The sequence below is a fragment of the Mastigoproctus giganteus genome, chromosome 9, assembly GCF_048544385.1.
Source record: "Mastigoproctus giganteus isolate SK-2022 chromosome 9, ASM4854438v1, whole genome shotgun sequence".
NCBI lineage: Eukaryota > Metazoa > Arthropoda > Arachnida > Uropygi > Thelyphonidae > Mastigoproctus > Mastigoproctus giganteus.
This window is the reverse complement of record NC_143583.1, coordinates 160,650,755-160,669,945: the sequence shown is the minus strand read 5'-3', so window position 1 is coordinate 160,669,945 and position 19,191 is coordinate 160,650,755. Positions and strand designations below refer to the sequence as shown.

The 19,191-nt window shown below is 38.4% G+C and overlaps 1 protein-coding gene across 1 annotated transcript in view; it reads left to right on the top strand.

The window, feature by feature from the left end:
* Positions 1 to 19,191, top strand: part of LOC150080848 (peripheral plasma membrane protein CASK-like) — a 669,094-nt gene that overhangs the window by 372,936 nt on the left and 276,967 nt on the right. The window contains exon 13 of the mRNA XM_090381386.1: positions 15,449 to 15,637. Within this exon, the coding sequence (XP_090237512.1) occupies positions 15,449 to 15,637 (189 nt within the window). The remainder of the gene's footprint in view (positions 1 to 15,448; positions 15,638 to 19,191) is intronic.

Genomic DNA, 19,191 nt, shown 5'->3' with positions numbered 1-19,191 from the left:
TTATTTATTATTATTTTTTTATTTTTTTTTTATTTCACTCAACTCATTCATCTTTTTCTCACACACCAGGAGGGGATGCAATGATGGGTAGCGTAAATTTAAATACTAATTAAAACCAGGGTTAGTGTGTACTTAACTTAGCATTGTGGTTTGTGTTCTTTTCTCTCACGCTTGCACTTTTATTCATTCTTCTAGTTCTCATCTCATTTATTCGACTCTTTCTTTCTGCACTGCACTCTCTCTCTGGGCACCGCAACTTACTCTTATTCTTCAGTTGTGATGCAGGCCTAGCTGCAAGGTTTTTTTTTTTTTTTTTTTTTTTTTGCAGGCCAGGGGAGAATGCAGTGATAGTGCTTATGTGGTTAGTAAATGTTTGGCCAATTACATTTGCTCTTCTGCTCACTCCCATTCACTTTCTCTGCATGCATTCCCATCCCCCTCCCCTACATTGGTTTGGCTACCATCACTCCCCATGACTACCATACACATGGTATGGTAGTCATGGGGAGTTTTGTTATGTCAGGTTTCTGTCAGGGTGCAGAATACTGCTATCCTAACAGTTTTTAAGTCATCATCTGGGCGTGGTGGGAAACTTGGGCAATTTTACTATTGAGTATTGTTTAATTGCTGGGGGGCTGAAATTGCTCTGCGCATTTCGAAAACTTTCTGTGTGAAAGATGTAAAAGCTTTATAATTTTGCTCTTCTATGATGAAGAGATGTTCTTCTCCCCTGGGAAGGGGACCAATCTGTGCTATTAGCTCTGTTCTGGGGATGTCATATATTATACATTCATAGAGAATGTGTGCCCAGTCTTCACTTTCGCCATAGGTGCAGTTTGGGTCATTGGTCAGGCCTAAGAAGGTTAGTTTCGCCTTTAGAGAGCAGTGCCCTGTCAATATAAATGTTGTAAAAAGTCCAGGGGCATACCACTTAGGTGGCTTTGGGCTAACCATTGACACCAGTGGCAGAAACTGTTTGGTGACCAGACCTCTGGTTTCCTGCTCCCACTTTGTTTGCCATAGTTCGTGGAGCTTTGTGGCTATTCTTTTTCTCTCATCATTGAAGGTATTGGTTGTATCAAGGGCTATCCCCAGAAATTCTGTGGGTATGCCCTTTTTAAATCTATAATATAAGTCTCTTTTGGCTACTTCCAGGTAAAGTGGGAGAGTTCCGGCCAGCAACTGTAGTGCAGGTGTGCTTACTGTGCGACATGCTCTGGTAATAGTGAGTAGTATTGTCCTTTGTATCGATTCTAATTTATTCCTATTTCTTACTATGGCCTAGCGGATGAACCACGCACCGGCTCCATAGGTGATAACAGTCAGGAACATTGCACGGTATATGGTACTACACTGACAGTGGTAGAGAATGAAAGGGACTTGGGGGTGGTTGTGCAGGCAGATATGAAGTTCTCTGAGCAGTGCAGACGGGCTGCAAGAGTAGCTCATGGAGTATTGTCAATGATATACAGGAATTTTTCTAGCAGGTATAAGGAGGTGATTATTCCCTTGTATAAGGCAATGGTCAGGCCACACCTAGAGTACTGTATACAGGTCTGGAGGCCTCATTTCAAGAAGGATGTAGAGCTGCTAGAACTAGTACAGAGAAGGGCAACAAGATTAGTGAATGGAACAAAGGGGTGCTCTTACGAAGAAAGGCTTAAGTTTTGCAAATTACAGTGTCTGGAGACTAGGCACCAGCGAGGTGATCTCATAGAGGTGTATAAAGCCTTGAATGGTTTGAGCATGCTCAGTGCTGATGGGATTCTTCCTCTAGCTCAGAATAATCACCTGAGAGGGCATAAATTCAAATTGAGGAAAGACAGATGTAGGATAGACGTGCGGAAATTTGCCTTTAGCCAGCGGGTGGTTGGTTGGTGGAACAGACTTTCATCCCTTGTAGTGGAAGTTGATAGCCTAAATAAGTTTAAGGCTCAGCTGGGCAGATATTTTGAACGAACAGAGGGGTGAAGTGGAAGTGGGGTTTTTTTTTTTTTTTTTTTTGCTGATGCTGCATAAGCTTGCTTTCTTGCATCAAATGCCTATGCTAATGCTAATACAGGGTGTCTTTAAAATATTGGTACAAACGTATAGGGGAGGTAGGTAACATCTAAAGGAATGTGAATTGCATAGGAACCCATAACCGGAAATGTCACCGTAAGTCGGTAGATGTGCCATCTACCGACTTACGGTAGTCGCCGCACAAAGAGCATGCATCAATATGTGAACTGTGAAGTGGCAGACATGCACTTAGTGTATGGATTAGCAGAGGGCAGTGGACGAGCCGCTCAACGAATTTATGGAGAACACTTCCCAGACAGACATGTTTGCGCATGTGCATCAAAATTTGTGTGATTGTGGGCCATTTAGAGGTAACAGGAGTAGTGTGGGCAGACCACGTTTGACGCGAATTCCCACCACGGAAGAAAGTGTGTTGAATGCCGTCCAGAATAATCCTACTACCAGCACACGTGCTGTTGCCTCTGCTTTAGGAGTGTCTCGTTGCAGTGTACAGCATGTCTGGCACGATGATTCCTTACACCCCATTCATCTTCAAAGGGTTCAGTTACTGCTCCCCAAGATCATCCTGCACATGTGGCTTTTGCGCAGTGGTTTCTCCAAGAAAGTGTTCAAGACTTGAATTTTCCAGCCTATGTTTTGGTCACAGATGAGGCTTATTTCACTCGGGAAGGCTTATTCAATCAGCACAATACTCGTGTGCGGGCTCACGACAACCCAGGGTGTGGGCCCCCATGTTGCGCAACATCACTTCGCAATAAATGTGTGGGCAGGTATGGCCGGTGACTGCTTAGTCGGCCCATACCTGTTACCATCCCGCATGAACCCTGCTAAATATCGGATCTTTCTTGAACAAGTTCTACCAGGGTTACTTGGCGATGTTCCAGCAAATGTGAGATGCAACATTTGGTTTCAACATGACTGGGCGCCTGCCCATTATGGAAGGTGTGTTTGTGACCATTTGAACAGGCATTTTTGGCGTCGATGGATTGGCCGTGGTGGACCTGTTGCCTGGGCCCCCACACTCATCTGATTTATCGAGCCTTGATTTCTTTCTGTGGGGGCCCTCAAATCTATCGTGTATGAATCGCCTGTGGAGATGGAAATGGATTTCGTGGCAAGACTCGTCTGCTATGCTGCTACTGTCAAAGAAACTCCAGGTATCTTCAACCGTGTCCGCCAATCCATGCTGCGTCGGTGTGACGCATGCATCCCGTCTCATGGTAAATTCTTTGAGCATCTGTTGTAACATCATGAAATGCATCCATCTCATACTCCATTGTTAATATTATGTCAAATAAATGTTTGCCACTAATTACTGTCTTGTGTCATTTCTGCTTCTTGTGCCTCTGCTACTACTTTCCTGTGACGTCTCCGGTTATGGGTTCCTATGCGATTCACATTCCTTTAGATTTTACCTACCTCCCCTAAACGTTTGTACCAATATTTTTGAGACACCCTGTATATACTAACAAACATTTACTAACCACACACACACACACACTATCACTGCAATATGGCCTTAGTTGCTAATGCTCCTAAAAACCAAACAACAAACTATCACTGCATTCTCCCCTGGCCTGCACAAAACTTGCGGCTGGGCTTGCACCACAACTGAAGAATACCAGTAAGTTAAGATGCCCAGAGAGTGCAGTGCATAAAGCAAGAGCCGAATAAATGAAATGAAAGCCAGAAGAATGAATGAAAGTGTGTGAGAAAAGGAACACAAACCATGAATGCTACAGTTAGGTACGTACTAACCCTAGTTTTAATTAGTATTTAAATTTACATTACACATCATTGCATCAACCCTGGTGTGTGAGTGAAAAAAAAAAAAAATATATATATATATATATATATATATAAAACTTTGGGAAAAAAAAAAAAAGAAAAAAGAATGCAAATTATGAATGAAGTAAATGTTTGTCTTTCCTACCCCCTCTCCTGGTGAGTTCCAGCTAACATATCCCACCCCCAGAGTGGGAAGGGCAGCTTGATCTTTTAAGCGGATTCGACACTATGTGGACATGACAACCATAACCGACAGAGATGCGGCTTTGCTGCTGACATGCCATTGACGATCTGAATTGGGTACTCTAACCTGGTTCCCTTTAAAACCCCATCCCAAGGCAGGGGGGAGGGAGGAGACAGGTCTCTGCCTCCCCCCATACTTTGCCTTGTGGAGCTTGTCTCCACTGACCTCTTTGGAGAGTCCTACTCTATCGTCCCTATTCTTCTGTTTTCCCCCAGTTTTCAGTCTCCCCCTTTCTTTCTAACTAAACCGACTGAGTGCAGCCCTTTAACAATGCTGCCAAATTCTAATCAACATCTAAATTCTAGCGGTTTCATGTAAATCTCTAAGACAACTAACACTTATCTTTTATCTAGCATATAGCCTCACATGTCTAAATTTAACATCAAAATTTTGCCCGACTTATTAGGCCTTTTGACACATCTCTCTAGCATTCAGCGATTTCCTAGCATTAATGTCAAACATGTAAATATATATATATATATTTTTTTTTTAGGTCCTAGCCACTGAAATCCCAAGAAATTAGGTGGCAGGACCTGCCAGAGCAACTTGTTGTGATACTGGACACACCCGACTAGCCTCCATGTGGCGAGGTATGGGCAACGTCGGGCCCCATTAGGGGCCTGGTGGACAAACAATGGGCACAACACATCACACTGCACAGATGTGGCCCACACACACACTTTCAAGTCTCTGGCTTGACAGTGTACTGTCTTCGATACAGTGAATACAGGCGGAGATGGGAGAAATCCCAGGTGCCATCTGACACGAACATACCTTATATCTACTCAGAAAAGCCAAGGTTGAGAAGATGTTAATAGGTATGTCGTTTAATTTATAAAATTGTAATGATCAATATTTATTGACCAGTTAATATGTATTTATTGACCATTACAATAAATATTGAAATGCAATAAACAATCTCACACCCCTGAGGGATTACTCTAGTAATATTAGGCTAGGAAGAACAGTACTCATTAATAATCACCCTCTGTCTTCTATTATCCAGCAATTCCTTTATCCATACTTCCCAGCCATTCCTTTATCATAGCAGTAGTTTACCGCACTACCCAACTATTCCAGTTTGAACAGCAGCCTTTTATGTAGAACAGTGTTAAAAGCTTTATTGAAATCTTGGTACATAATGTTAAATTTTTTTTGCATCCAATTGCTTTTTTTCTGCATCATAGTAACTAATCAGAATTGTCAGCCAAAATCTTCCCTTAACAGATCCATTCTAATAGAAAACAGCCCTTGGACGTTGGGCTGCATATCACTATAATTTCTTGTAACAACCAACAAATTTAATTAAAAATAAATTTTAAAAAATACAATAAAAAATATATAAATAAATAAAACATTAAAACAATGTAAAAATATAAGATAAGTGTTAAAATACAATAAAAGCATTAAAATAAAATAGTAGCTTTTGGGGGCGAGGTGTCCCTTCATCAGCTACTCAAACAAGTATATATACAGTGATTGATATGACAGAAAATGACTGGACATGATCATAAAATCAGTGTTGCTTATGCAGTATTACACAGGCATAATGTACGCCAGCACCCATTGCACTGTAAAATGGCAGACTCCATAATGAGGTGTATATGAACTCCCCTAATCCAGTTCATAGTACAACTGCAGCTATGTGGAGTGCCTTAAGCCATGAGCACTTCTGGTAATCATGGGAGTAGTCAATGGTTTCAGTGTGGCATCAGGGATCAAGGTTATGTTGCTCAACCCAATAATGTTCAGCAGCAGCAGAGCATTCAAAGTTGACAGTGAAGAGAGCCACTTCATGCTCTGAGACACGATCTCTTAACCTCCTAGAGGTCTCACCAAAATGAAACACATCCCACAATCTGGACATGTAATACAGTAAATGGAACCACTATGCAGAAAAGGAGGAATAGGAGTTTTTTTAAAAAAACAGAAAAGACGACTGCTGTATATTTTGCCATTTCCAGAGTAAAGACACCTATTCCTCCTTTTCTGCGGAGTGACTCTATTTACCTTATTATGTGTTCAGATTGTGGGATATGTTATGTTGGTGAGACTGCTAGCAGCTAAAAGATGAAGTGTTTTTTTTTTTTTTTTTTTATGTGAACCCCAAACACGAGAGGTATTAGAACCTATAGTACTTAGTACCGTGCTTGGGTTGGAGGTTGAGAAGACGAAAGATATTTGTTGACATTGGACTTGAACTTCTGTAGATTGTAATTTTCAGGAAATACGTATGAAGGAAGGTTGTTCCAGAAAACAGCAGTTGAATGAATAAATGAGGAAGATGAAAAGTTGGTTCTGTGGGTTTTAAGTTGGACAGTAAATGGATGTTGGCTGTGGCGGCACGTGTTTGGACTGTTTTGAAAGAGAGAGAGCGGGATTTATAGAAGCCAATTCAGAAGAACAGTGCCCATGGAAGTATCTGTAGAAGAGGCATGCAGCAGAAACAGTACGTCTATGAGAAAGCGAGTGGAGAGACTCTGTTAGAGATGAATCATTAATTAGCCTAACTGCCCTCTTCTGAATGGAATCAAGAAGCCTGAGAGAGGTTTTGGGGGCACCACCCCAGATGTGGGAACAATATTCCATGGCAGGATCGTTTTGCGATTTAAACAGAGTGAGCAACTGTTGGAAGAAAAGTAACGCCGAGAGCGAAAGAGAAAACCAAGTTTTTTAGATGCAGAGGAAGCAATATTTGTAAAGTGCTTGTGCCAAGAGAGATTAGAAGTCAGGGTAATCCCCAAAAGAGATAGATCATTTTGCCTAGAAATCGGAGTGTCACTAAAGATAAGCATAGGAGCAGAAGAATCCTTTTTGCGAGATATAAGAAAAGACTGAGTTTTAGAAGGGTTGAAATCAATAAAGTTGTCTTTGCCCCACTGGAGAATTACCTGAAGATCGGCATTTAAGGAATTGGTAGCAGATTTTCGAGAAGTTGAAGCTGATTGAGCAGGACAAGTTTTCTCAAAATGGAAAGTTGAATGCAATGTGCTATCATCAGAAAAACTATGGATAGGATTTCCAGTCAATGGAAGAAGGTCATTGATATACAAGAGGAAAAGAGTGGAGGAAAGAACTGAACCTTGGGGGAACACTGGCATTAGTGGAGAAGTTAGAAGACAGAGAGCCATCAGCCATCACCCTCAGTGAGCGATCAGAGAGAAAACTGGATAACCAATTACTAAAAACAGTTGGCAAACCATAAGATGGAAGCTTGTGATGGACCAGAATGCTTGGCTACCATTAGGGCAAGAAGCAAGTTTTCTACTATTAGCCTGTTCAAACTCTAGTTTGGACAGATTAATAACTGCTTTACAATTGTTGCGAGCTTTGGTGTAGGCAGAAAATTAAACTGAAGAATTAGAAACAAGCCAATTACGATATGCAACATTCTTCTCTTGGACAGCCTTAGCACATTTATTGGAAAACCACGGTTTAGATAAAGGATGAGATTTTAAAGTGGACTGTGGGATAAAGGATTCCATTCCTTCAAGAATAATTTCAGTGACACGATCTGAACAAACGTTGACATCAGAAGTTTTGAAACAGCAATCCGACCAAGGAAAAGAAGAAAAGAACTCTCACAGGTCATCCCATTTTGCATTCTTGTAATGCCAAACAACATGAGGTTGGGAATAGCCATGAGATAAAGGTTCCATTGGAGAAGAGACAATCACCAAGTTGTGATCTGAAGTGCCTAAAGGACCTCTCACTTTGACCGTGTACTTAGAAGGGTTGTTTGTGAGAAAAATATCGAGCGTATTGGCTGTATGATTAGGATTGTCCGGTATTCTTGTAGGTAAATGTGTGTTAGGTCATTAGTAAATCTGTGTTAGGTCATTAGTAATTGCAAAAGCCTCAGCATCTCGACCTGCTGGGTCAGTGTGACTAGAAAATGGAAGCCAGCTGGAGTTGTGAACATTAAAATCACCAAGGAAAATTACCTCACTGTTAGGAAAGTTGGACTGGAGAAAGTCAAGTTGCAAAGAGAGGAAGTCAAAGAGCTCCAAGTGATTAGTGGAGTTGGGAGAACGGTAGAGACAACAGATGAATTTGATACAATGAAGTAGAGAGATTTTAAGCTAGAGAAGATCAAAGAGAGGAGATTCCAAATTGCCAAGTCTCTGACAGGGAATATCAGAACGGACATATGCACAAGTACCACTTTTGAGGCGAAAGGAATCATACAGCGAATAATTTGGGCATCTGATATGAGCAGTAGTTGAATCAACCGATCACTGAGATTCTGTCAGAAAAAGTACATGGGGTTTGGCAGACTGCAAGTGGAAATGGACATCGTTGAGATTAGAATTGAGACCACCTATATTTGTGAAATGAATTAGGAAGTGCTTGGGAGGTTTAGATCTTTTCTCAGATAAGCTTGCTCTATTAGTTTGACAATTCATGGTGTATTCAATAGTAAGAAAAATTGGGTGGGACATGCTGTATGAAGTAATGAAATTTTTGGATATGGCGTACATGTGGTAAGAATATACCCAGATCCTTGACATAATGTGGCCTCGACAATGCTCCCCGCATGCACACTACTCGGACTCCCTCAGTCACTATCTGGCATAGTAGAGGTAGCAAGATTATACACTAGCTGATCTGGAAGCCTCCTAGAAAGCTACCAATAGGTTCAGCTCGGTGTACTAACTAGCAGCCGGCCTGCGAACACAGTTTTAGAGCTGTACCCTCGAAATGTAAGGAATATTGGATCTCGCCACAACGTTCATCATAACATCAAAAGTCATCAATCGTAGTGCATGATGAAAGAGATAGGGAAGGGTTGACCGGAACAGCTGTAGAGACTAAACATGGGTTGCACCACTTCAAGGCTCCAAAAAGCAAAGTGGTGGTATTTCACCGTTTGATGAGTCATCTACTACCTTGTACTGCCTGGTAACATAGAGGGGCGGTGTTCCTCCATGTGGTGTGGGTGCCACACCTCGACCTCTGCTTACGTTGGTTCACACTTGGGTGGTCACCCACCATGTACTTATGCATGGAGGTTATACCTAGTATTACTAACAGTCCCACCATCGTGAAGGTATAAGCAGAGGATTTGGCTGTCACAGACCGTCCGGACTTCTCCGAAATTGGGTCCACTTGACTTGAGTTGAGTGTCACCCGAATATCAGTTCCATCAGCGTTCTAGACTCCCAGGTAGCAAGTACAGCTTGTCTGGCATATCTGAGAGAATGTCTGTGACAACCACATGGCTCTCTCACAGCATGAAGTGGTGCTCCACACTACTAACTTTGAATGCTCTGCTGTTGCTGAACACTATTGGGTCGAGCAACATAACCTTGATCCCCGATGCGACATTGAATCCGTTGACTTCTCCCACATAGTTAGCTGCAGTCATACACTAACTTGCTGTTGAAGGGGCACCTCACCACGAAAGCTACTATTTCATTTTATTTTAATGCTTTTATCTTCTATTTTTGCATTGCTTTAGTGGTTTGTTTATATATCTTATAAATAAAATTTTTATTTTTTTTCGGACTCCCTCCCAAACTCACTGTTGGGAGGGAGCATGCGATGTGCACCCCAAACTCACTGTTGCTTGAGTATGAGGTGCTCTTATTATAATGAATTGTTAGTTAAGTGATTTGAAATTATCAGTTGTGTCCAAAGTGTTGCGTCTATTATTGCAGTTTTCTAAGACAGGTTATCGTTTTTCTTTTTAATAGTAAAATGAGTATAAAACTAATTATTCAAAAAATCTGTTTTTCAGAAAATTATTTAATTTAAAGTAAATGCAAGCAACCCCTGTATAACATGGTACTTCTACAACACGGCGCCTCCGTAGCCAGGTGGGAAGGAGCAGCAGCAGCAGTGCGTAGCACACGCTTCTTGATTAGACCGGGGTTCGAGCCCGTCACCACCAAATACGGAGGATGCGGAAAGGTCAGGGAATGACCACCGCATATCTCGGAGCAATATGGCCTTAGTTGCTAATGCTCCTAAAAACCAAATGACAATGACATTCTACAACACGCTACGCGATAGATAAATTGCGGCAATCCTTGCACAACATGGTACTTATACAGGGTGTTTCAAAAGTTGATGGTCAGTAATTTAAAGGTGAACTGTAGAAACTTCAATATGCAAAAAAAGCCTAGTAAACATGGGTCCTTAAGTGAATCGTTTTTGAGATGTTGCAACATTTCTAGTGTGGATCCTTCTCTGACTTCTTTATGTTAGGTTATGCTCATTCTCAACATTTCCTCTCTCTTAATGCTCTGAGACGTAGCAGGCATTCTAGTTACTCGTCAAAGGATAGTCAACATGGAAAGAGGTTACAGCAATGAAGGGTATGCAGACATACACTTCATGAGTCCCGGCTAAAGTGGTGCACAGTATTCCTCCCCAATGGATCTACCAACCCTGCCAGGGTTCTGAATTTCTCTGGCTTAGAAATGAAAAAGTGAAAATTCTGCTGTCTCGTGTATGGTAAAGCCAATGGCAATGCACTTGAGGTTGCACGTTTGTACCAAGAAGCATTTCTCTGCCGAAGGCAGCCCAGCAGTCACACATTCATCAGGGTACATCAGCGCCTTAGAAAACATGGGCAATTCACACATGGAGTATGAGCAGACAGGCCCAGAAACATAACACCTGATGTTGAGGAAAGGGTGTTAGAAAGAACATCCCGTAATGTGTAACTTCTGTAAAATCCTCTGGTGTTGAAACCAAAAATTAAAAATGTATCATCTTATGTTTAATAAAACTACCCTTAACAAAGGGTGGCCACAGCTTTTTGCTAAACTACTGCTCCCATAGTCAGTGGCAGACCTTAACAGAACATGTGCATTATCTCGAAAACAAAACGGTTCATTTGCGGCCTGATGTTCACTGGGACTTTTTTTGCTTATTTTAGTTTGTACTTTTCACCTTTAAATTATTGACCATCATTTTTGAAACACCCTGTATAACATTGTTTCACTCTAACGCGGTTAGAAAATTACGGTAAACCTCGCATAACACAACATTTTTCAGCTTTTTTTTTGTGGGGAGAAACCCTGCTGTGTTTGATGTCGTTTTTCAACATTACCATTATTTTTTGTGAATTCCTGCTGTTGTCTCGCTAGCGGCTATGCAAAAAAAAATTATTGGAAAATCCCCTTATTTTATTTTTGTTGGGAAATCTCCGCGTTAGCTTCTGTGTTATTGAATTTGTGTTTGTTTGAGAACACAAATTATGACTTTGAAGCTTGCTGTTTGTGCCTTTTAAGATTTTTTTAAGGTTATTTTGGCTTTCATTTTAATCATTTATAAATTTTTACAGGTATGTATAACTAAACTTTCTTCTTAAGAACCATATTGGAATAATTTCTTTGTTGTGAATTAAATTCTATTTAATTATGCCTAAGGAAAGTTAAAAAGCACCCCTCAAAAGACATTTTTCAATTGTGGACTGTATCGGAATCATAGCTTTATCACTCAAAGAAGTAAAACCGTCAACGTTAAAAGTGTGTTGTAAAAATGTATGCCCAGAGTCAGTTCTTCAGGAAATATGGTCAAACGACAGAAAATGGAATCGGTGCAGTAGTAGAACTTCCTAAGTATGTATGAGGGGAAGGTGTTGATAATATGACTACTGAAGACATTCAAGAATTACTGGTAGAAACAGACGCTGACAAAGCGGATTTAATGGAAATGACATCGGAGGTAAACCAAATGAATTCAGCGGATGATAGCATAGATGAAAATTCCGAAGTTCCAAATTTTACACTAAAAAGCATATGGGAAGGCATAAACTTAGCTGAGCAATTATAATCTTATTTTTTGAATGGAGATCCTTCGACTGAAAGGAACACAAAAAGGGAGCTTCAAACATTCTTAGCTCCATACAAAGAAATTTACAAAGATCTATCAAGCAAAAGCAAACAAACCCAGATTACTGATTGTTTAAAGGGAGCAGAAGATACACAAAATCTAGATGATGCACAAGAAAGCTCAGAAGAGGAAGAACATTAAATGAAGATAATTAGCTGACATATGTATCATAGTTTGTAAGATGTATGTTCAGTTATTACTATTTTTGATAAAAATTAAGTTTCCGATAGTTTTAAAAGAAATGGTGTATTTTTGTTAGCTTTTAGAATGTAACCCCCTTTTTGTATTGGTTTGTAGTCCCGTGTAACATGGTTTTGCATTACACGAGATTTTATAGGAACTTAATTACCATGTTATACGAGAGCTACCTGTACTTAAATACACAAAATCTAGATGATGTAGAAGAAAGTTCAGAAGGTGAAGACATTCTGCAACAGAGAAAACGTTCTGATTAGATTGTGCTTAGAAGCGATGAAGAGGAAGAAAATTAAATGACAGTACATTAGCTGACATATATGTATCATACACTGGTGTGCAAAACTTAAGGACCGACACCATTTCTAAAGGTTACAACCACAAAATCTCTACTTAAGGTACTCTTTGCTGATGAGAGTAGATTCAGTCTCAGCAGCGATTGTGGACGTCAGCTAATCTGGCGAGAGGTTGACACACTGTATCACCCCACAAACATCACTGGAAGGGATCGATATGGCGGTCGAGGTGTTCTCGTATGGGGGGGCGTTATCTTGGATAGACATACACAGCTGCAGATACTGTAACCGGTGCACGCTACTGTACTGAGGTAATCCTTCACCATGTGCATCTGTTCCGAGGTGCCATTGGCCCCAAGTTCGTGTTTATGGATGATAACCACACCACACCCCACCTGCACTGCAGCTGTTGATATGCTTTTGGAAAGTGAGGACATTGTTTGTATGGACTGGCTTGCCCATTCTGGCGATCTAAATCCCATTGAACACGTATGCGACGCTCTGCGGAGACACCTAGTGGCACATCCACACCCACCAGAAAATGTTCACGAGCTGAAGATGGTGTTGACAGAGGAATGGATGATGTTACCACAAGAACTTATCAACAACATTGTTCTAAGTATGGACAGGCGGTGCAAAGCCTGCATCAACATTACGGGTAGCCATATCTCCTACTGAGGATCACCTCTTCCTTTTGTTCCATCTTTGGCAGTGATGCATCTCTGTCATGGCGGCCAGTGCTATGTTGCCACTTTTGAATAAAGTCCCTCTGTACTGTTTTGTTTCTGTTGTTGTATTGGTGTTGTTTCCTTCATCATTTCTGTACCTCACGAGGTTCCTTTGGTATGCTTTTCCCATATCCAGGCCACTCCTATGAGAAGCTACAGGCAAACACCTGACTGGTTCTTAAATTTTGCATACCAGTGTAATTTGCAAGATGTGTATTCAGTTATTACTATTTTTGATAAAAATTAAGTTTCTGATAGTTTTAAAAGAAATGGTATATTTTTGTTAGCTTTTGGAACGTAACTCCCTTTTTGTATTGGTTCTTAGTCCCGTGTAACATGGTTTCGCACTACACAAGATTTTATAGGAACCTAACTACCATGTTGTACGAGGGTTACATGTAATGTCATAGCAAACAAATGATACTGGAAAAATCCATGTATTGTCCTATAAAGCTTCATATGGTGAAAGATGGGAAATCATTGAATATGGATAAAAAGGTGCTACAAAGTTGGTAACATCATTGATATATGTGATGTCACACTATTACCACAAATAAAGCAAAACATTCTTATCATATCTGTTCTGGGCTGTATCCAGTAGGCACTGTGCCTAAGGCTGAAAATTAATGGGCTTATGATAAAATTTTTGATCCTGTTTTTTTTTTTTTTTTTTTTTTCATATGTTTAAAATTATAACAAAGATCTCTTGTATAAATTTTTTTTTTTTTTTTTATTTAGCAAGGATAAGCACAAAGAGGTAGAATCATGTCAGTGTCCATCTTTGTTTTTACATACAGTGAAAGAAATTAATGCAAGAGACAAACTTTTTTCAATTCTTTTTTATTGCAATTTGATTGTTGATTTGGAAAACTTAATCCAGAGCAGCAATTGACAGCTTTGATTTGAAATATGTTTTCCACACAGTCTCATTCTCGATAAATAGTAGTGCAAGGGAAGAGGAGCATTCCATGATTGATCAGAGACAGCTTTTTATCATCTTTTGCTGCTATATGCCCCTCCTTTGCAATTTGTACCCAAGATGGCAAAATATATCATTAGAGCTATGTAAATGATTAGTGTAAAAACATGCACATGTTATTAGTATTAGTAACGGCCGTACGGTGCAAGAAAGCCTATGGCTTATGCTGCACCAGCCAAAAAAAAAAAAAAAAAAATCCGAACAAAACAATGATAAAAACAAAAATTAAATAAATAATAATAATTAATAAATAAATAAAAATAATGAAATGAAATAAAAAATAAATAAAAAGGAAATTAATCCTATCATCCTATGCGCTTCCCTTACCCGAAAGTACTATCCAGATGACCTTTGAATTTCCCCAAACTGTCGGCCTCTACCACCCATGAAGGCAACTTATTCCAGTAATTTATAATTCGCTGGATAAAATAAAACTTCCTGCAGTCCAATCTAAACATTTCCCCCCGTAACTTGAATTTATGTCCCCTAGTTCTAGCATCATTTATAATCTTGAAAATTTCGTCCTCATTCATTTTACTGATGCCTCTCAGAGCCTTAAACACCTCAATCAAATCTCCTCTAAGGTGTCTAGTTTCCAAACTCTGCAACCCACATATTCAAAGTCTTTCTTCATAAGGACGCCCTTTTGCCGATCTCACCAGGCGAGTTACCCTTCTTTGCACCCTTTCAAGAAGCTCGATGTCTTTCTTTAGGTGCGGTCTCCATACTTGAACACAGTATTCCAAGTGTAGTCTAGCATAAGCCTTATATAATGGGATTATCACGTCCCTATCTCTACTTGCAAAAGTTCGATAGATCATCAATAGGACACCATTCAATTATTAAATTAGAAACCTTTTTAATTTGAAAGAAAGAAAATCAGAACAGTACATTTGGCACAGTGATCATATTTGCTGTTAAGGCTTTTTACTGTTTTGCTATCCTAAAAATTATTAAAAATCATTTTGATGATCCATCTACCCATAAAAATGTATCCACTTAAAGGGTCTACAATACAGTTGGCCTCATCATCTTAAAATCAAACCCTGAATCTGTTCACATCTTATCTTATTTTCTTATATCATCTGCGTTAGTATACAGGTAAGTAGTATAGAATATAATATACAGATATCCCATATTATTGCAGTGGTTAGAGACTCTTATCAGTAAAATTGTGAACAGAAAATATTTAAACAAAAAGGAAAGCTAAACTTTAAAAATTCACAACTGGCAGAGATAAATTATTCTCTTTCCCCTCTCCACCTTCTGCTTATTATAACAAGCAGAGGATGGGGTAGGGAGAGAGAATATTATAATCGTTAACTTGGTGTTATTGTATATTAATTTTTAGGCTCTTCTACAAGCTCATGATGTTCTTGCACATGAAGTATATGGAGAAGATGCTATTCGGGTAACACCACCACCTGTGATGCCTTATTTTGATGGAAGTGAAGACATGGAGACTGAATTGGGATCTGAAGCAGAAACCATTACTAGAGTTCGTTTAGTGCAGTTTCAAAAAAATACAGAAGAGCCTATGGTAACTGTATTTTTTGTTTTTATGTACGTATAAAATATATATAAATATACAGTTAAACTTGGTTATAATGAGCATGGAAATAACAAGATCACAGCTGTAATGAGCACAAAGCCATAATGATTTTATTTAATTTACGTATATTCCCATACGATTGCACACTGTTATAACGAGCGTACTGCAAGCATATACCATACAAATTTTGGTAACTATGCAAACATTCTTAATTGCTCGGTTAGTCGAAAAAACCCAATTCTTGGAATAGGCAAAAGGTGAAAGGAGCAACTTAGCTTTTATGACCACCTGCATCTGATTAGGGGCTGGTTTATGATCTAACCGTGTCCTTTCGGGAACGGGGCCTATATACAATAGGGCGTTGGTGTTCCATTTGTAATTTCTATAGTGCATTTCCCTATTTACAGATTGTCTTGTATTGACTGAACCATAAATTTATTTCGGGACCTGTAAGAATTTTGGAAAGGATAATTGTTTGTGTATGCAGCTCACTTTACTGTCATTTTAAAGTAAAATCAGTTAGAAACGAACCCTTCCTTCGGAAACATGCCTATTAACAAAAGAAAGTGCCTATTAATTCACGAAAAAGTCAAAATTATTCACGAGTTAGAATGTGGTGCAAAAAATTTTGAAGTGTGTAAAAAGTTTTTAACAGTATCAACGTTGTGGAAGAATAAACATGTTTACATGTCAGCATTGGAAAAGAACATAATTAGGGCAAAAAAAAAAAAATAAAAAAAAAAAAAAAAATATATATATATATATATATATATTATAGAAAGTGCGGGTTACAAATATCGATGAAGCATTGCTTCAATGGTTCACTACAATAAAAAGACATTGAAATTGTGTTTACTATTAATTAGTATTGTTTTTAATTACTGAGAAATAAATTGTCACGTTATTGAGAATTAAAAAAAATAAGAGGTAGATTTAACTCATCAGTGATATAGTGAGTAATGGTTATAACAAGGATTGTTGGTCCCTTGATCTCATTATAACCAAGTTCGACTGTATTTATATTATACAGTAAAAACTATAATTTCAGGTTAATGCGACTAAAAATTTCTGTTTCATAACGTTACTAAAAAGAAGATACCATGGAAATTGATAAAGATTTGTACATAACTCATTGTAAATTACCTGGAATGTTAGATTTTTTTATCCTCCAATGAGAAAGTAATTTTTCCCAGAAGTACGTTCAGTGGTATTCTCCCTGATATTGGGAAAAACCTGTGGTGATATAAAGAAATATTTATGCTTTTCTCCTGGAAATGATCATGTTGTTAGTGATCACTGCACAATATAGTGTACAAGAGACAAAAGCTCCTCATGGTAACTCATCATCAATAGCGAAGTTTTTCAAAATCTAGTTATATAACCTTAGTACATTTCAGCGGTGTAATATTTTTAACTGCATTACATGTTCATAAGCGAGTGAGAATACTCTGTGTAAAGCATGTGATTCTTGAGGAAATGAGTGTAAAATGGAAACTGAATACTGAGCAGTTGCAAATTCATTGAAAATTCAAGTACTAACTTGCAATTGAAAGTCCGAGATAGGTAGTGTGACAAATCATAGTACTCACTTGGACTTTGAATTTCATTATACCCATTTCAAATTATCCACACTTAAAGAACATGAAACCCCCATATTGTTAGTGGGTATATGGTAACAATTTATGATTACATTACATTTTGAGTAATGTGATATTGAATTAACAGGAATATATCCTAGTCTGATATCATCCCTCGTGGAAGGCTTGTAATACCATATTAATTGCATGATACCTAAAACCACATGCATGACTATCTGAGCGGTGCCATTCTTCAGCAAAATGAAAGTTGTAAGATATGAGGATAATGTCGGGTTTCACCAGGTCACAAAAAAAAAATATGAATGAATACAGTAATAGAATTGAATGAACAGTAAAGCTTAGGTTATAAATGCCCATGTAACTTCTGGTTGAGTTTGCCTTGTGTTCTGATTCACTGGTTCATACTTAATAGTCCATTGTACAGTGATCAATACACCATATAGTGTAAAATAGACATAAAAGCTCCTTGCTGTAGCTCATCATCAAGAGTGAAATTTGGGCAAGATATTAAAATCTAGCTACATAACCTTACACTTAAAGCTAATGGAGACCAGACTACATCAGTTTCAAATTAAACTGTTTAAGAATACAATATGAGAAATCAAAATTAAAGAGAAATTTTTTTACTCGGATATTCTTAATACCACTGTATCAAATTTTTAAGATTTTTATTTAAAATGTTAAGGAGCTTTTAGTTTTGTTGTGATAGATGTTTTGGAATAAGCTATTAATTCATTAATTTAAACAATATGAAAAATATATAACAATTATACCATGGAAACCTTCAGTCGCTTTCTTGAATGTAATAAGATATTGCTAAGGTTTTTTGCTGTAATCGTACATCTTGATGTATATAATGTTAAAATAAGTCCTTCCTGCCCAAGACTGAGGGGTATCCATATTTTGATATATTATTGCTCATAATCCATGCTAAAAGTGACATTCCTCCTCCTCTTTTTTTTTTTTTATTAATTACTGGGACTCTGAACATCACATAGAAGACCCTTCTGCAAACACAGGCTCTTGCAAATTACAACTATGTCATATAGCATTTTTCATGAGCCATTGACCAATTTGACATTGCTTTAGAAAAACTGCAAGGTAAATTCTTACCTTGATTATGTCGAATTAGTACAGGAACTCCCGGACTGGTGTAATACTCTACTTACGGAAATTCGACTTTGTGTAAGTTTTTGCCAACCAGGGCAAACTGAAAAAAATCGTGGAAACATATTTTGCATCCCATAGGAATAAATGAAGGTATCGTGAAAATATCGTAATGTGAACACAATAACCCTTTTTTTTTTTTTTTTTTTGTAATTCGTTCCAAGTCCTTGAAAGTTGAAAATTTCACTATATTACTAAGCTATTTATCTTTTTAAAGGTCATATTTATAACGGAAATTGTACTACCCTTTCATTGTTATCATATGTTTCTGTTATAAGAATCAATTTTGAATGCCTTTGTGATATTTTTCTAAAGCACATTTTTGGCGGTCACAACCAAAAAACAAAAATAATTTGCACTTTCCGGTTTATTGGGCTTTTCAATTAGTGCATCTAATTAAGCAGCAAGTATTTATAAAGACATTAAGGTTAAGTACTGCGAACCCCAAACCAATTTCGTGACAAGCAATGGGTAGTTTAATAGGTTCAAGCATCGCACTGGTTTCCACAACATTAAAGTATGCGTTGAAGTCGCCAGTGCCGATTCTGCAGCTGTAGAGAAATTTTGTGATGTATTGGAAAAAATTATTGATGAAGGCATTCAATGCAGCAAATTTTTAACGTTGCAGGACTGCTCTGTATTGTAAAAAAATGCCAGATCGAACATACATTGCCAAAGAGGTAAATAAAATGCCAGGTTTCAAGGCCACGATATTATAGATTAAATGCAGCAGGATATTACAGATTAAAACCACTGCTTGTGTACCATTCTAGAAAT